This window comes from Cherax quadricarinatus, chromosome 13 (genome assembly GCF_038502225.1).
Source record: "Cherax quadricarinatus isolate ZL_2023a chromosome 13, ASM3850222v1, whole genome shotgun sequence".
Taxonomy (NCBI): domain Eukaryota; kingdom Metazoa; phylum Arthropoda; class Malacostraca; order Decapoda; family Parastacidae; genus Cherax; species Cherax quadricarinatus.
In genome coordinates, this window is record NC_091304.1 from 164,190 (window position 1) to 183,193 (window position 19,004).

General features: G+C 38.9%; 1 protein-coding gene across 1 annotated transcript in view; it reads left to right on the forward strand.

Annotated features, from left to right (window-relative positions):
• Positions 1–18,344, forward strand: part of LOC128688586 (uncharacterized) — a 140,267-nt gene extending 121,923 nt beyond the window's left edge. The window contains exons 9-11 of the mRNA XM_070084758.1: positions 1,291–1,440; positions 8,601–8,743; positions 9,803–18,344. Coding sequence (XP_069940859.1) covers positions 1,291–1,440; positions 8,601–8,743; positions 9,803–12,211 — 2,702 coding nt within the window. The 3' untranslated portion in view covers positions 12,212–18,344. The remainder of the gene's footprint in view (positions 1–1,290; positions 1,441–8,600; positions 8,744–9,802) is intronic.
• The last annotated feature ends 660 nt before the right edge of the window (positions 18,345–19,004 follow it).

Genomic DNA, 19,004 nt, shown 5'->3' on the forward strand with positions numbered 1-19,004 from the left:
GAGACAGGAAGAAAATATAGTTTCCTCCATTATTGCTTTCCATATTTTTTCATTTCATTCTTTAGTTAAAACTGCATGTCTGATATATTACTAATATTTTATTATATACTATATATATGTTGGAAAATTTTATTTGTAGAACACATTTTATATAAAAAAAGACTAATGCAAGCTATCCATGGGGTTTAGATTTGTTTTATATTGAGATTACTAAATTTATGAGAGAGTGCTGAATCTATAAAGATCATTAGGTGCCTGAGGAATGGTATATAACCAGATTTGATCCAAGGAAGAAGAGGGGCAGCTCCAATTCCTTAGATTGAAAGCCCTTTACCAGCATCAAGGCATACCCCTTGAAGGATTATTTTTCAAAGATAGTAGACAGAATCACAAGGCAGTGTTTTACTTTCTGACAGTGCGTGTAACATTACTTGTTGACATTTTGATACCCATCCCTCTCTCTTACCTGGTTTTCTTATCAGGCTATCACTGATCTATTATCCCTTTTCTTTTTTTACAACTTACTGCTCTGCTTTCTCCTAATTATTAAACTATTTGTATTTTGTTTAAAAATGGCTGTATTATATTTAAGTTTGTAGCTGGCATTCCATCCAACATTAGTTCTTAATGTACCTTCCTTAAGTTGTAGATATTTTGTTTATTATTCACTTCTCTCATCATCTTTCCTACTAATCTTTCCCTTGAAAGACTAAGATAATTGTCTTAAAAAGCTTCTATGAAACATCATTGCCCCTTGCATATACTTTTCTTATATCATATAGCCCTGTTTTTTTTCCTTGAACAAGTCACAAATAAAATTATTTCAGTAGTTGCTGCTGTCATGGTAGTTGTGTATCATAGTCATGCTTGCATTAAAGTGTCATAAGTACTGAGGAAAAGTGAGGAACAGCATGGACAGAAAATAGAAACATCGATACCTGCATCCTTCAGATTCAGTCAGACAGCCTTTTCAGCACAGTCTCTGATGAGGGGCCTCTGAAGCTGAAGTACTGTATACAGATCTCTACCTGTGTTTCAATTTTTTGTGCTAAGCGGTTTCTCATTTTTCATTAGTTACATAAAAATTTTATCTTTGTACAGTGCTCTTGTAACAATCCACATAAGTTTGTCTTGCCATTGTCAGTCTCACGTCTCTCTAGCTTCACTAATGGATTATTATGTACATAGGTATACAGTATAATGCATATACTATATACAGCATGAATTTTTCATTTGCTTATGCTCTTTGGCAATGTTTTGTATAATTGAGGTAAGGTTTATTTCTTGCAGGGAAATGCCTCTACCTGTCAGGACTGATCCCAGAACCACTCACATCTGAGGATGACTTCCGTTTGTTAGAGCACGGTATTGGCTTCACTAATATTGTTGCTCGGACGACAAGGGGATCAGCAGATTTAACAAGAAAAGAAATCAAAGAAGGTGCAGTGCTGGGTTAAGCATATGTCGAGTTTTAAAAGTTGTAGAAGTTATTACATGTACAGTACAGTGATGGTAAATTATCATCATTTTGTTCATGGGAAATCTTTAAAGCCCTAAGGCTTATACAATTCCTGGACCATGGGGAGGGAGGATTAATGAGGTTTGATGCAAGGAAAGTGAGGGTAGCTTCAATTCCTTGGATCAAGAGCTCTTCACCAGCATCAAAGCTTTTCTCTTAAAGGGACAGTACTGTACTGGTATAGTAGTTTTAAGGAACCCACAGTGTCAGTCATCACCAGAGCTTTATTACCATCCTTACAAATATGTATCAAGTCAGTTTTTCTTTTCTTGTTCTATTGAAAAATTAATTTTTTTTTTAAGTCATGCAATCTGTATCTAAAATGTGAGTTTATAGTTTAATGCATTAATCAAACTTTAATTTAATAATTCTGAGCTTGCCAGTCAGCCCTCCAAATTCATGGTCAACAAAATTTGTGAATTTTGAATATCCAACTTTTTTTTTTTTACTAAGAGTCACATGAATAATTCTAATTATTCTCATGTTCATTAACTGCACACATGATAAGTTATAGACTAGTTTGAAAAACAAATATTTTGCATTATATGAATTGTGTAACAAAAAAAGGAACAATTTGTATGAGAAACAAGGTACAGTACATGTAATTTACCTTCAGCCAGCGTATACATACAGTAGGGCCCCACTTTACAGCATTTTGCTTTACGGCATTCCACTAATACGGACATTTCAAATTATGACCAAAACTTGCTATACGGCTCCTCTCACCTGACTTTCTAATATGGTCACCGTGCCCCACCTGACTTGTTTACATTCTCCTTGAGCTCGTAAGCACCACGTCTCTCCATTATGTCTGGAAACTCCAAAATTTCAAGAGTTTTTTAAAAGTTATTTCATATTTTATATATACTCTGATAATTATACTTGTGTATACCTGTACCTAAATGAACTTACACACTGTGCTGGTGTTCAGGTACACATTAAAATCAGTAAGAGTGTCTTATGTCTCGAGATGCCATATTAGTAATGATAATAATAATGATAATAATCACCGAGTCTCATTAAATGTCGCATATTACGTTAATATACACATTTTCATTAATCAGTCTGATATTTTTTCAAAATTATATAATAAACACTATACATAACATATAAAGATGATAAATACACCCCACAGTAGAATAAATAAACAAATATGAGATGTGGTAGCCAGACGACTTGTACGAGTGACGCCATATTAGTAATGATAATAATACTAAATTATTATTATTATTATAATCAAGGGGGAAGCGCTAAACCCGGAGGATTATACAGCGCCTGGGGGGGGATGTGGAAGTCATTCAGGCTTAATTCGGGGAACTGGAGCACAGATCTAATTCCCTAAATCAAGAGCCCCTCACCAACATCAAGGAACCTTCCTTGAGGGGAATAATACTAAATAATAATCACCAAGTCTCATTAAATGTCATATACATGTATTACATTAATGTACACATTTTCATTAATCCATCTATGATATTTTTTTTCAAAATTATATAATAAACACGATACATAATATATAAAGATTATAAATACACCCTACAGTAGAATAAACATAAATATGAGATGTGGTAGCCAGACAGCTTGTACAAGTGACGGCAAGAATAACGTTTTCTCTAGTCCAGCATACGAGAAAATGTGTTACTGGGGGTAACTAGAAAAATATTCCTTTTGTATGCCTTCACTCAGAGCGTCATTTCTTCTAAAAAAATGGTGTTACCTGAGAATGGGGGGTGTTCCTCAATTTATTCTACCCTATGAACATAGAGACAACTTGTACACAAACCAAACATGTTTGCTTGGTTTGTTTACAAAACTGGTGTTCGTCTGGTTTGTTTACATAACTCCGCAAGTGTCCTCTCTCATGTACTCATTCTCTCTCTCTCATTTACTCATTTTATCTCATTTACTCACCTCTGACCCTACATTAAGACTACAAATATTTTAAGGTAACTAATGAGTGAACTGTATATGCATTTTATCACTCTGGGATGCTTAAATGTCATAGAATATTATGTGTGGATGGGTTGGCCTGGTATGGTAGCCTGGCTGGCTACCATACATACCACACATGATTTCTTACAATAAATACTACTCATCTCACCTTACATTAAGACTACAAATATTTTAAGGTAAGTAATGAGTGTACTATATGTGTATTTTACTTTTTTATTGTTTTTTTTAATGCCTAGTTCTATTGCTAACTTAATATATGTTAGTGTAAACTTGTTATCTAGTATTTATATGCATTTATAAGTGGAAAAAAAGGTGTTCCACTTTACGGCGATTTCTGCTTTACGGCGGTAGCCTGGAACCTAACCTGCCATATAAGTGGGGCCCTACTGTACATATATTAACAAAGGGATAGCATGCAGCATTATAATTTCTTATAAATAAAGTATATATACTTTATACAGATGGCATGCAGTCAAGATACTGTATACAAAACTATATAAAATTAGGGCATTTTTAAGAAATGTAGAAGAACACCAGGAATATGTAAGTAGGAGGACTGCCCTGTGCTTGCCAGACACCACCTCAGGCTTCCTCATGCATGTTTTGCATACCTTTCTAGTGCCATCCTGCTCACACACATACATATCATTTACCAAACTGCGGCAGGCCAGGATTCGACCCTATGAACCTTATACTGCCTTCAGAGAAAACACTATGTACGCATCGCCTTACCACTTGAGCCTGCGATCCTACAAGAATCACGCATGCAGCTGAGCTACATGTTTTTCTCATGATCCGAGGACACTCATGGCAGTGGTATCTCGAGGATTAATTTCAGCTCAGCTGCATGTGTGATTCTTGTAGGATCACTGGCTCAAGTGGTAAGGCGATGCATACATTGTGCTGTCTCTGGGGGCGGTATATATATATATATATATATATATATATATATATATATATATATATATATATATATATATATATATATATATATATATATATATATATATTATATATATATATATATATATATATATATATATATATATATATATATATATATATATATATATATATATATATATATAAATATATAAACAAAATAATCATGCAGCATACTTCTTGTTATATTTTGTGGTCAACAGCTGGATATATATATAGTGGCATAAATTTATATATTATTATTGGAGTATTCAGGACACTGACAGCATGTGCTGTAGGAAGCCCTGCTTCTCGGTGTCCTGGAAGGGGTGGAAAAGGTAGAAATGGGAAAATGGTCATTAAACATAAAAGAAACAAGTTTTCCCAATTATGTCAGGTGGACCTCCCTACCTAAGCCCCACCAGAACAAGACACTCGTACCCCTTTCTGTGTTAGTAACCTACTTACTTTTTCAGCTGCATAAATATCTTCAGCAAAAACATATAAAAAAAGGGCTGATGTATGGTGCAGCAACCATTAAAGTATTGGAGTGGGCAATAAAACATGAAAAAACTTCAAAAGAATGAAGAGGAAAAATTGCTACCAATGCTCAGCCCAGAGCAAGCCGTCTGCACGCCGCAATCAAAGCCAGCACAGAAGTCTCAAAAAGAAAGGAATTTCTAAATGAATATGGTTTTTATTTTAGTGCTCACTATGCACATTAGAAGACCTTGATGGCCATTGAGCTGTTGTAGCCCTTATACAGTAGGGCCCCACTTATACGGCGGGTTAGGTTCCAGGCTATTGCTGGAAAGCAGACATTGCCGGAAAGCAGAACACCATTTTTTCCATTTATAAATGCATATAAATGCCAGACAACAAGTTTACACTAAATTATATTAAGTTAGTAATAGAACTAGGCATTAAAAACACAAAAAGTAAAATACATACACAGTACACCCATTACTTATCTTAACCCTTTCAGGGTCCGTCCCGTAGATCTACAGCTTTACGTTCAGGGTTCAAACCGTAGATCTACGCCATGAGCTCAGCTCACCCTGATAAACTGCGAGTGGTAAATTTGGGCCTAGATATGAGAGAATACATCTATGTGGTATGTGTGCACCACATAAAACAAATCCTGCAGCACAATGTGTATAATGAGAGAAAAAAAACAGACCGTGATTTTTTATTAAAACAGCGACTTTGCAGTGTTTTTTCGTATGTTTTTTATAGTTGTATTTGCGATTTCTTGGTCTCATTTGATAGAATGGATGACATATTACAGAAATAGAGATGATTTTGATTGGTTTTAGCACGGGAAATGGCTTGAAACTGAGCTCAAAGTAGCGGAAATGTTAAATTTTTGCCGATGTTCAAGAGTAAACAAACGACTTCACACGTCTAATACATGCCAGCTGGTGGGTCTAATATACATTCACAAATGTGGTGATGATATTTATACAATTGTTACAATATTGCATAACAGTAAAATTCTATTTTTTGGTGTGAATAAAAATTCATTATGTGAATAAAAACTCAAACTGGAATTTATTTGTAAAGCCTCAAAATGTAACTAATGAACAGAGGAAATGTTAGTTTAGTGCCAGGAATACCTACATTGTTTATTCTGGAGCCTATTTTGAAATTGGAATATTTTGAACTTTGTGTTAAATTGGCCAAATTACCAATTTCCGATCACTTTATTTTGTAGTTGAAACAGCTGACTTGGCGATTTCTTGTGCTCAATCGATAGAATAGAAGTAATACTAGTGAAATAGCTAAGAATTTGGTTGACTTGAATATTGTAATTGGCCTAAAATGGGAGTCAAAGTCGGCAAAATCGCTGATTCCTACATATCGCTGACACATCAAAATTCGCGAGAGCATAATTTCGTCAATTTTCCATCAAATTTCGTACTTTTTGTTTTATTACCTTGACAAAAAGATTCTCTACCATTTCATAAGAAAAAATAATTTTTTTTTTTTTTTTAAATTCTTGGACACTGGGGCACCACTTCAGATTTTGGCCTTGGACCCTGAAGGGTTAAAGTATTTGTAATCTTAATGTAGGGCGAGAGGTGAGTAGTACTTATTTGTAGGAAGTCAGGTGTAGGTAGCCCTGGCTCCCCATCTCATACTTAATATACGATATTGAAAACAGCCCAGGGAGTTAAAATACACATACAGTACACTCATCATTTACCTTAAAATATGTGTAGTCTTAATGTAGGAAGAGAGGTGAGTAGTGTTTACTTGTAGGAAGTCAGTGTAGGTAGCCAGTAGGTGTAGCTCGCCTGGGCTACACCTACTGGCTACCTACACTGTGGCTCAGAGCCACATTATTAGCATCAACATACCTTGTTCACTGAATTTAATCGTTTCTAACAACTACCTTTAGATGCCATCATAAACGAAGGGAGAAGTAATGAATAATTCATGCCAAAAATTGCAAACAAAAGCGGAGTGGGGGAGTGGCTGGGCCAAACGCAGATTCATACATGTTTTCTCTGGTGGCTGAGCAGAGAAAACATAATGCTGTCCCTCCGCTCGGCTGCCACACAAGTCCACAAGTATTATTATCAGAGCACATATAAAATATGCAATAAATGCCAGACAACAAGTTTACACTAACTTATATTAAGTTAGCAACAGAAATAGGCATTAAAAACACAATAAAAGGTAAGATACACACAGAGTACACTTTTTACTTACCTTAAAATATTAATATTAATGTGTGAGAGGTGAGTGGCAGGGTGTTTATTGAATAAAATCAGAAAGGCACACCATTATCCTCTAACTTGGCACTTAAAGCAAGAGGCTTACGACTCCTCTTTTTATTACAGCTAAGCTTAGACGCCATCGTCAATGAGAGCCAACTAGTTAATGAAAGAGTAAACGAGAGAGAGAATGAGATACAGAGTTGAGACAATGTAAGAACACAAACTGGACAGGTAGTGGGCGATCACTTGGTCAGGCGAAATAAATGCGTATTAATATGTGTCTACTTTTAGTTCATTCACGTACGTTTGTAAGAGTTTGTAAAACATTTACTTCAATATTTTTTTTATTATAATAATAATTACCTCACAATACAAATACTCTTACATTGTGTACAAGTTGTACACATTAGTACAGAATAAACAAACGGCAACACACCATTTTTAGAGTGAATGAAGATATTATTATTATTATTATTATTATTGTCATAATAAAAAGCACTAAACGCACGAGGGTCGTGAATTGCTATATATAGAGTGAAGGCATACGAAAAGAATATTTTTCTACAGTTATCCCCCAGTTTGACTAGAGAAAACGTAATTCTTCCAACACTACCTACACAGCCGCTTTGTAAACAAATCTCATATTTATGTCAATTTTTATTCTGTGAGTGTATGTATCATGTTTATATGCTATGTAATGTGTTTCTTATATAATTTTGAGGAAAATATCATAGATGGATTAATGAAAATGCCTATACAATGTATTAATGTAAAATAAGACATTTAATGTGCCCAAGAGTGATTATTATTACGTAGTATTGGCGTCATGAGTAGAGAGACTCGGCGATTTTAATGTGTACCTACACACCAGCACAGTGTGTAAGTATATTTAGGTACAGGTACACATAAGTATAATTATCAGAGTACATACATATAAAATACACAGTAACTTTAAAGCACTTGAAATTTTGGAAAGTTTCCTGACATAATAGATGTGGTCACCGAGAATATAAACAAACTGAGTGGGGCATGCCGTATTTGAAAGACCGCTTGCCGTATAGCAAATTTTGGTCATAATTTGACATCCCGTATTAGCGGAACGCCGTAAAGTGGGGCACTACTGTATCTGTTACTAAGGGCTTTGGTACATATTGCTTAAATCTTAAGCCCAAAAACTACTGAGTATACAAGGCCCTGGGGTTGTCATGGACCTTAAAACTTGACAACAATAACACCATCAGAAAAAAAAAAAAATGTTGATTTTGGCATTATTTGTAGTTCATTGATCTAAAGAGATCTGTGAAATTATAATCCTCTGTGAATTTAGATGGCTGACTGTATGCAGATATACTGCAGCAACTTATGCACTTTACTATTATGCATATTTTTCACTTGTGATTATAGAAGTTCTAATAATAAAAAATTGACCAAACTAGATGCTTCCTTAGAATTCTTTTCTTCACGATTTGCTTCCATTTCCACAGGCGGACAAATTCTCTTGTCAAAACTGCAGCGGTATCAGCCTCGAATTGCTGTCTTTAATGGTAAAGGAATTTACGAAATTTTTTCTGGGAAAAAAGAATTCACGTTTGGGAGACAACCAGAGAAGATTGAAGGAACTCGCACAGTAAGTATAAGTTCAGAGTCTGCTGCTTTTAAAGCTATTCTGAAGAAAACAAGCTTTTGTATAGTGCGACGCTGTATGACCCTTGTGGGTTTAGTACTTAGTTTTGACTGTAATAATATACAGTGCCAACAGGAAAGATTTTACTAAAACTGAAGATGCGCACTCATTAATGTACAGTATTTGAGGTTAGAGGCCATTTTATTGTGACCTGTTTCTTGAGTTTGCCTACCCCTGGCCTGGGGCCAGTCATGCAGCAAACGGTAGTGACAGTCTGGATGCTTAAGAGTGTGCCATTTTCACTTATTTTATTGCTGTAGTGGTCATGATTATGTGTGATGAAAGTGGTAGACACCTGCAGTAAACCAAGTACAGTAGACACTCCTATAATTGGATATGCAAAATGATTAGTAGGACCCCAACTTAAGAGATCTGTTAAAAAAAGGCACAATACCATAACTGGAACGATACACAAATAACCATCTGTGTAAGAGATTGGTTCCTGATGTTTTCAGTTACAAATTAGTGGTCTGTAGCCCTGAAACTATTATTCTCTTGAAAATTACAGAAAAGAGGATGGTTATTTGTCATTCATGTTTGTAACTGCAAATTGACATTCTTAAAACAATTATTTTTGCAATATAATGTTTTTGAACCGAGTTTATTAGTTCAATCACCCTAAGTTGGAGCTTTGTAAGCTGAGACCCCACTGTCTAAACTCCCTTATGCTGAAAAAGTGTTTCCTGAGTATTCTGCACGTATATCTATGTGAAGTATAATATGACAGTCTCTTAGCTAAGTCCAAACAACATACAGTAGAGCTCTTCAGTATTTATTGTACTCTATTTATTATGTCATAGATATGGGACTATTGAAAATACATAAATAGTAACAAAACTAATCTGGGGAAATATTTTGGTGCTGTTCTGGTTACAAATTTGGGAAGTGACAATTGTAATGCATTGAGAGGAGAGACTGAATTATTGATTGTAATTATTGATTATGTAAAGCTTAAATTTTGCATTTGTAAGTCTTAAGTACTCACTTTTGTTTTCTTTTCAGCACGTATGGGTGATGCCGTCATCGTCTGCACGCTGTGCACAGCTTCCAAGGGCACTCGATAAAGTCCCTTTTTATACAGCTCTTCGGAAATTCCGTGATTTCCTGAAAGGTACACTGGATGAACTAAACGAGGAGGAAATCACATTTATTAATGCAAAAGTAAAGAATTTAAAAATGGACCCTAGTGAGAAGGTAGAACTTGGGTGTGAAGGCCAGCCGGGAGAACTATGCCGGCCGCCTGATCCCATGGGTTCCCCTGTGCATGATGACGATAGGCTAATTATCAAGGAAGAAGTTGACATACCCACGAAGCTTGATATGGATGTGGAAGAAGATGAAATTAGCAAAGAAATGCCACAAACACTTTTTAACCTCAATGGGATGACCAGAGAACAGCTTGACTGTATGGATTGTCCTACCATACCAATCAGGAAGAAGCGTGGCAGACCGAAGAAAACTCCAGACGATCCTAATGCCCCGCCCCGTCCTCGGCCTCGGCCTCAAAATACTGACCCATTGATGTTTAATGGTGAACAACCAATAAAGAAAAAAAGAGGGAGACCAAAGAAAGTTCTGGAAGATGGCACCATTCCTCCCCCTAAGCGACCGGGAAGGAAACCTAAAGCTCTAAAAGAAATGTTAGCACAACAGCACCATCAACACCTTCACCATCCACAGCATCTAAGTCAACATCCTCAGTTAGGTCAACAGCAGTTAGGTCAACAGCAACCACCACCACCTGTGGGCATGGCACATATGAATGGAATGATGTCCCCAACAGGGTTTAGCCCAAACCCAGGTGCTCAGACATTCTCTCCACAGTATGGTAGCCATACCCCTGTTCACGGAGGTGGCAGTCTCACCCCAAATCACATCGCTGGCAGCCAGACTCCTGGCCACAATCAGACCCCTGTCCACACTCAACCTCCCAGCCACAGTCAGACCCCCAGCCTCAATCCAGCAATGGTTCCAAGAGGACCAACACCACAACAGTTTGGTCAGTCTCCAGGGTATTCCCCAGGTCCAACAGTCAACCCAGTCAATCCTCAGCACCAGCAAAGAACTACGACATCTTATGGCCAACAACAAACTGAGGCACCAACAGATTTAAAAGTTGATGAAGAACATCACTTAGGTCTTTCTTCTCCTCCTGCATCACCGCTCATGACCCAACCAGATTTTGAACCTCCTAGCAGCATGCCTGAGGGAGACATGTCCATTGGTGCTTCAGACACACAGAGCTCAGCAGCTCTCACTCCAAGTCATCAAGAAGATGGTAAGGCGTCTGTACCATTAGCTACAAGGGACCAGCCCCAGCTTACCCCTACTATGCCTGGCCAGTTCTCAAACCCCACAACCCCAGTAGATGGCAGCTCATACCAGAATTACCCTTCGTATCCTTCAAATGCTTCGCACTCGCCATCAATGGTGAAGCCATCTGCTGTACACCCAGGACAGTCACCAACGATTGTGAGCAAGGGGGACGTAGCATCGAAGAGCTTGTCTGGTCTAGAGTCATTAGTGGACCAGATACCTAGCCTCAATGAACATGAGACAAGCAGCCAACATTCTGCTCACTCAAATTCTGCCCCTTGTTCCAATCCAACGACCCCCGGCCCCCCTGCGGGATCAGCCCCCTTTAGCCCTGGTAACGTTCCGCCCACCTCCACGTACCAGAGCTACCCAGGCGGGGGCAGCTCAGGAGCCTCGGCATACCCCACCTCCCACTATGGCTCCCCACAGTCTTCACACCCATACTCCCCTCACTACAGCTCCAACAGTACAAACCTCAGTACAAATTTCAGTGTGAGCTCACTGGCAAATAGCAGCATTAGTACCACTATGTCATATAGTAGTGCTTATGACCTGGGGTCACCACAAGCGTCGACAAGCTCATTTAGTGTGTCATCGTTGACGAGCAGTGCCCCTGCCCCATCCCCCTCCATGTACAGCCAGTCCTACTCCCCTGCTCCTCCAACTGCCCCTGGGCCACCTCCACACTCCTCGTATCCAGATATTATGAGCCCCTCCATGTTGGCTCCAACCCCTTCCATGGGCTCATCATTTATGGGATCTCCCAGTCTGATGAGTTCACCCACACCCATGAGCTCAAGTATGGGTGGATCCTCCATGGGTCCCATGGGTGCTCTTCACTCCTCCATGGGCATGACAGGGTCACAGCTACCCTACCCATATTCACAATATAGTGATGCTGCCCCCGGATACCCCCCTCCAGGGCACTCAACTTTTCCCTACCCACCAACAGCTCCTGGGTTTCATGTTCCCTCTCCACGCTTTCCCTACCCATCCCCCTATTCTAACTCCCCCTATACTCAAGGTTACTCTCAGAATGCCGTGCTGGAGCGCATCAAGCAAACCAGTATGGGTATGGGCTTTGGGGGATTTTAAGGTGCAAGGATAGTAATGATAGAAGTACTCTGGTGTAGTGTACTAGCCATGTAAAGGAAATAGGACTCACTGTTTCCCATGCTCACTGTATTGTCTCAGTGTCAGTTCCTTGTTTTAGCTTTTTTATATATTTGTTACCCTAGAGCACCTGGTAAGCTCCACTTCCATCTCCTTGCTGTCAAGAGTGAAGGAGGTTGTGGCACTTGAGTGATTAATTGTATGTAAACTGTTCTCTGTGTGTGGAGAAGGGAGTGTTTGCCATATATGACAGGGTAATAATAATTGCTAAGCATTGTGATGCGCTAGAGCAGCACTCCTCCCCTCAGTGAACAGCGTCAAGTGTTGCATCACCATTCCTGCGTTGTGTACCAATTACTGGCCAGTGATCTCATGAGCCGTGTAACAGGCTGACTGACCCATCTGGCCTGTGGCAGATTCCCCACAGCTCACAAACGCTAGGAACAGCCTCTCTGGGTAGTCTCGTTGACTATCCTGAAGCATAGTCCCACTGTAGCAGTAAACCAGGGGACAAAAAAAAAAAAAAGTCCTTTCTATCAGTGAAACTGGGGACTAAGTCCTTCTCAAAAGTGATTTAAGGGGCTAAAAAGTCCTACATTACAGTGAACCATAAAGCTGGAAGGTCCTGCCAGAAGTGAACTGAGCTTACCCCATGTGCATCAATCGTTACAGACAGTGTGTCAGAGACAGAAACTTGTGATGTGGACAAGTGTGTATGTGTGGAAGTGAAAAAAAAAAAAAAGGAGTCCCAATTGGCTTCCACAAGGTGATGAAACATAAGTTGTTTTGGTACCCAGTCCAGGAGGATTGTGAACAAGTATGTGTTGAGACAGTTCCTTCCAACAGATCATGTAAAGTAGTATTAAGAAGCCAGACCCTTTTATATGGACAGCACAATACTCTTTTGGTGCAATATAGTCATCAATCATTCATGCGCACAGTGTTGACAGATGTTTTTGAAATGATATTAACACACTTGTTTATATCTACCACCCATATTTGCAGTTGAATGATTTGTAGTGAAACCTCCCCCAGAACAAAATTGTCACAGACTATTTGATACAGTTTGTTAAGCCATGAATTTCTCAAGGGTACTATCTACTTCACAGTAGACACATTTTTGAGATATATTGAGGAGATGCACTTATGCTGGTTAACTCATTTTCACCTGCGGTATGTAAACTGGTCAATCATTAGTTATTTTTTTATGTTTTCATACAAATTTTCTTGCACTGCCTGAATACTGTATATAGAAACAGCTTATGTTGCTATATACTCATTAAGGCTGTAAGGAGGTAATTACCTGAGGTTATATGTTGGTAGTATTTTTACTGCGTGTAGACCCACAAGTACATCGCCTTAATATAACTCTTAAGAATCTCATTATTCTAGTTTCATGGACTTCTGATTGCTCAGATATATAATATTGACTGTGTTGGGTTAATTTAATAATGACAAATAATTCTTGACATAATTATCAATGCCATGGCTTTGCATCTGGCGTCTGTATCCAACTATTGATTGATACGTAACTCTTGTATCCAAGTGTTTGAAACCTGGTGTCTGCCCACAAGCAGTAGACAGTCAGGGTTGTGGTGTTGAACTGTGTTAAGAACCATCAAATTACAGTAGATAATTGGCTAATAATTTCCCCACCATGTACAACTCCAGTTAAGGCTACAATTTACTTATATAAATTCATGTGTGGTACAAATAATATATATAATGTTGAATATTTTGGGAATAATTGTAAAAAATCAGTTTATATATACTGTATATGGTAATGTAAGTAAAATTTTACAAAATAAAAGATATATGTCAGCACAGTCTAGAAGCTGGGTAGTGGTCTGTGTTATGATCGTGGGGGGACGCACACCTTAGTCAGGTACAGGGCAGGTTGTACAGTATAGTTTCCTATGGCTCTGTAAGTTTCCTCGGCCACATTTAACAGTCTTTATCTGGTACAATGACACTTTCAGCAGGGAAATGAATGGTTGTATTCTGAATGCTAAGACTGTGTGTGTGTGTGGGGAGGGATGGCATGTCAGTCTTATGTATGGGTGGGTTATTGTTGTGGGCCTTTTTAGAGGGTTGGAATGGTTGTATTAATGTTGGTTGTATGTATGATCTTTGTTATCTACAAGAATATATATTGTTAGATGTTTAATTGGTTGATAAACCAGTTGTAAATCTGTATTACCTGTCATTTTGGGGGAACAGAGGCAAAGACTCAAATAATTTATATGTAATTAATAGTTTTGCCAAGTAAATTTATCGAATAAAAGGATAATGAGATCCTTTTAACCCAGATACTTTTTCCAGGGGTAAATTTTTTATGCATTTTTGCTTTGTTAATGTGTATGTTGTTAAGGGGATATATTTGTTTTTATTACTGAAGTTTCTCTGTAGCAGTTCACAGATTGTGCTGACATTATTCCACGAAAGCTCAGGCTGGAAAGTTAAAAAAAATAACCTACTGGTGCAGTTCAGGCAGCTAAAAATACACTAAAGAAGTTTCCCAGACTGCTAACTGGACATACGGGTGGAGGCGTGAGTCTCGTGCGAGCTCTCCGACGTGGTCACTGGCAGCTTGGCAATCAACACGGCTTCAGTTTTCCCATGACCCTGACAAACATATCAGACCACCTGCTTGATGGCAAACATAATTACTGTTTTTAGGAGAAATTAAAATCAAAACGATTGTAATCTATGCAAGTTATAATGTTTTGGCATAAATGTTTTCGCCTCAATAATGTGTAAAAGTCAATAGCTCATCCACACTTCAGATCATGATGACCGTGAATACATTTTCAGCTGTGGCTCTTTTTTTTTTGACTTACTAAGCAATAAGACGAGAGGATCAGTAGTAGTGTGCATACTTTAGTGTCGACAACCCCTGTAGGTGTGGTTGGTGTGTAGGGTTGGTGGTGGGAAGTGCCATCCTTGGCAACATCACCACCCCCCGTCTTTCTCCCTCGGCTACCAGGTACCATATCTGCAACTTTACCACCACCACAGGTGTTGCTTTTGAATGGTGGTTATTGTGTGCACAGGGTGCAACTGGTGCACATGTGTGATTGTGTATATTATGAGTGTACTATAGGTGTGCCATGGGTGTGGTGGTGTAGTATAGGGTGTTTACCAGGATACCGTGGGAAGGGTCCGGTGTGCCGCATGATCTCATTGTTAATGTGTTGTCCCCCCTGTGGCTCCAGGCCCCCCCTTCCCCCTCCCAGTCTTTCCTGTGGTGCCTGTGGTGGTGGTGGTAGTAGTAGCAGTGGTGTTGGTGAGCTAGTGTCAGTAGTGGTGATGGTGGTGGTGGCAGTGTTATAGCACCACCATCAACATTCGTGGATAGTTCACCTCCCTCTCCTCTCAGCTGGCGGTCTCACCCAACCTCTCCCAGTACCTAACGTGTCTTGTTCCAGTCTTTTCTATATTAGAAATGTTCTTATGTTATCATTAATGTGCTTTATTTATTCTCACTTTTATTTTTTGTTGATACACTTAGATAGTGTAGCTATGTTTTTCACCCTCGGCTAGGGCCGAGGGTGCAAGCGCTGTCACTGGTGACGTGTGTGGCACCGTATTCCATCCATGACTAGTTTACCTCACGTTCCTCTCCGTATTTATAGCTTATATTTTGAGAGCATTTTGTGTGTATATAGCTTTTCTCCTTCACATTTTAATGCAACTTCCTCATACAGAGGTGGTGTGAATCTCACACCCTGATCCCTCAACCTCCCCATTTCCTCTCCCTAAACAGCTTCCCATGACCATAGGCTCGTGGCCAGCTTCTTCACACTTTGCTATCTTTTTTTTTTTTGTATAAAGTGACAACAGTAGGTTTAGGCTTTCCCCTAGGTGGTGCTCTGAGCTACCCAGGACTTACCGAGAGTTTTGTACCAGCCTGTGTTTGACGTCAGTGCAGTCTTCAGTTTGTGTATGATGAGAAAAATGAGGATAGTCGTGTGTTGCTCTGAAGGTAGGCAGGTATCCATGTGGGTAGAGTACATAAATAAGTTTTGTAATTTATACCAGATGTTTCATATATTTTTAAAATATTTATTGCCGTTACTGCACTTTTTCCGTTATGGGCACGGAAGGTCTCTCTGCTTCTCGCTGTTGAGCTTTAATGAATCCATTGTTGCAGCCATGATTGGTGTGGGCAAGTGGCCAGCTGAGGTGCCTTGCCCACACCCACATCCCCATGCCCACACATGACCCACTCTGTCACAAGTAGGTTGCCATGTCTGCCGCCTGCCTGCCTGCCAGCAGTATGGCAACCTCATGCCCTGGGATGCTTCTACTCAACTCTTTTGGTATTGTTTTAAATACCAGGTGTGTCAATAATAAGCATTGTTATAGGTGTGGACATGGAGGTGGTGCTGGTGTGTGACTGGTTGTGTGGAGGATGACCTGCTGGCCTACCTGCAGGTCACTCATCCACACAGGTCACTGGTCGCCCCTCATTCATTGCTCTGGGCCGGCGCCCCTCCCCCCTGGGCAGCCATCACCCACTCCCCCCCCCTCTCGCAACTGATACCTGTGTTTTTATTTGAAGAGTCTGTACAGTTTTTGTGTAATGACTAGAAATATTACTGAGGATAATAAATAATATACATGTGTTGTGATTTCTCAAACAAAATAAATAGTGTGAATTGTGTTCCTAATTACCTCTTGTTATTTACCCTAATGTCCCTGACCATTCCTCACTGAGAGCAACAAACAGATTAGCATACCTCATTTTTCAAGTATTAAATCAGTGCTTAATGACCCATTTAGGTTGAGCGCTTTTCATGAATATAATAACAATTAATTTCTGTAAGCAACAGATATAAACAAGACAAATGTGGTCGGTGTTAGGGCATTTGTCAAGATGTTTTGCTGATCAGGGGCTTAATCATTCTAATACAAGACACCTAAAATTGATAAGAACATAAGAAAGGAGGAACACTACAGCAGGCCTACTTGCCCATACTAGGCAAGTCCTTCTCAAACCCAAACCCACTAACAAAAATATTTGCCTAACTATGGGTCAAAGCCAGGGGGCTGAAGTTGGGAATGAGGCTAAATGATGGCTATGTCTGGTAGAAAAAAAACTAGGAGGAGACATGGCCACAGCATACTCAGAAGTTCTGACAAAATGGCTCAGGAGAAATTGTTATGGGTGGCAGAGGCACCAGGTTGAAGAGCCAAAAATGGAGACTAAACATCCAGAGATACAAGAAAAAGCTTCAAGATGAAGCAATGAATAAAACACAGGAAGGAAGCAGTGAAGGAAAAATCATACATTAATTTAAATATAAATATGTTTAACCATTAGGTCTGGGATGCAGGACACTGATAAAATAATTATGAATACAACAAAGGACTGCAGTAGGCCTGTTAGCCCATGCTAGGCAAGTCAAACTCACACCCACCTACATCGACTCATATACCTGTCCAAACTATATTTAAAACTACCCAAAGTTCTTGTTTCAATGACATACAGAGGTTTGCTCCATTAATCTACACCATTACTGCAAAAATAGAATTTCCTTATATTCTTGCTAAATGTAAGTTTGTCCAATTTGAATCCATTGCTGTGAGTCCTATCTTCGTTAGATATTTTCAGCATGTTATTTATATCCCCTTTATACATTACACTTACGTTTGTACACCTCAGTCATTACCCCCGCTGCTTCCATTCTGCATTTTCCCCAAGAGTGCAAATTCAGTGCCTTCAACCTTTCTTTGAAGGAAAGGTTTCCGATATTTGAGAGCAACTTCGTCATTCTTCTCTGTATGGTTTCCAGTGCATTTGTGTCCATTCCTTGTATGACCCTTGTGGGTTTAGTGCTTAGTTTTGATATGAAGCTGAGAATTCTATTAGTTTTATTACAAACATTTACGCACTGTTGTCGTGGTTTTAGATTTGTGCTGAACAGAACACCTAAGTCATTTTTGCATATATTGTAACTAAGATCTTTATTTAGTTTACAAGTGCCAAACATGACCCAAGAGTTAGAGCTTGGTTATTGCAAACAGAGCATGCACACATATTTGCTCTCTTTCTCTAGAATATTGTACAAAACATGACCACATGATAAAAATAAAATACCCTGAAGACAAACTTTGTAGAGATTATTAATTAAACTTTGGTAAAGTTAAAACCCTCTGGTGGACAAGTAACACTATAGTGTTACCTTTTCTTAGGCCTAATTAAAGCCTTTCCAGAATACATAAAATTGTTGACACTGCTGTGATCCAATCAAAAATCCTAGCTCCTAAGTGAAGTGAGAAGTTGAGATGGCCCGTGGCCTGGTGGCTAAAGCTCTTGTTTCACACGCTGGGGGTCCAGGTTTGATTCCCACCGAGGGTAGAAACATTGGGCGTGTTTTCTTACACCGAACATCTATGTTATCCCATCAGTAAAATAGGTACCTGGGTGTTAGTCGACTGGTGTAGGTTATATCTTGGAACAAAACTGACCTAATTTGCCTGAAATGCTCTGCATAACAAGGGGCTTTCTATATAGTAGTATGTCATTGATGTCAGCTAGACATGTATACCATGTACATGTACTTGTAGAAATAATTATTATTATCATTATTATTATTATTATGTGAAGCAGTGTCATCAGACTTAGGAGAATGAGCTGCAATTGCTCATTAAGGAATGATGACTGTTAAGACTTACTTTCTAACAGTCATCAAAAAATCTATGAAGGTTATGGCAAGTCATAAAGAGTAAAAAGGTCTTAGAATGTGCTCATCTATAACATATTAGGAGC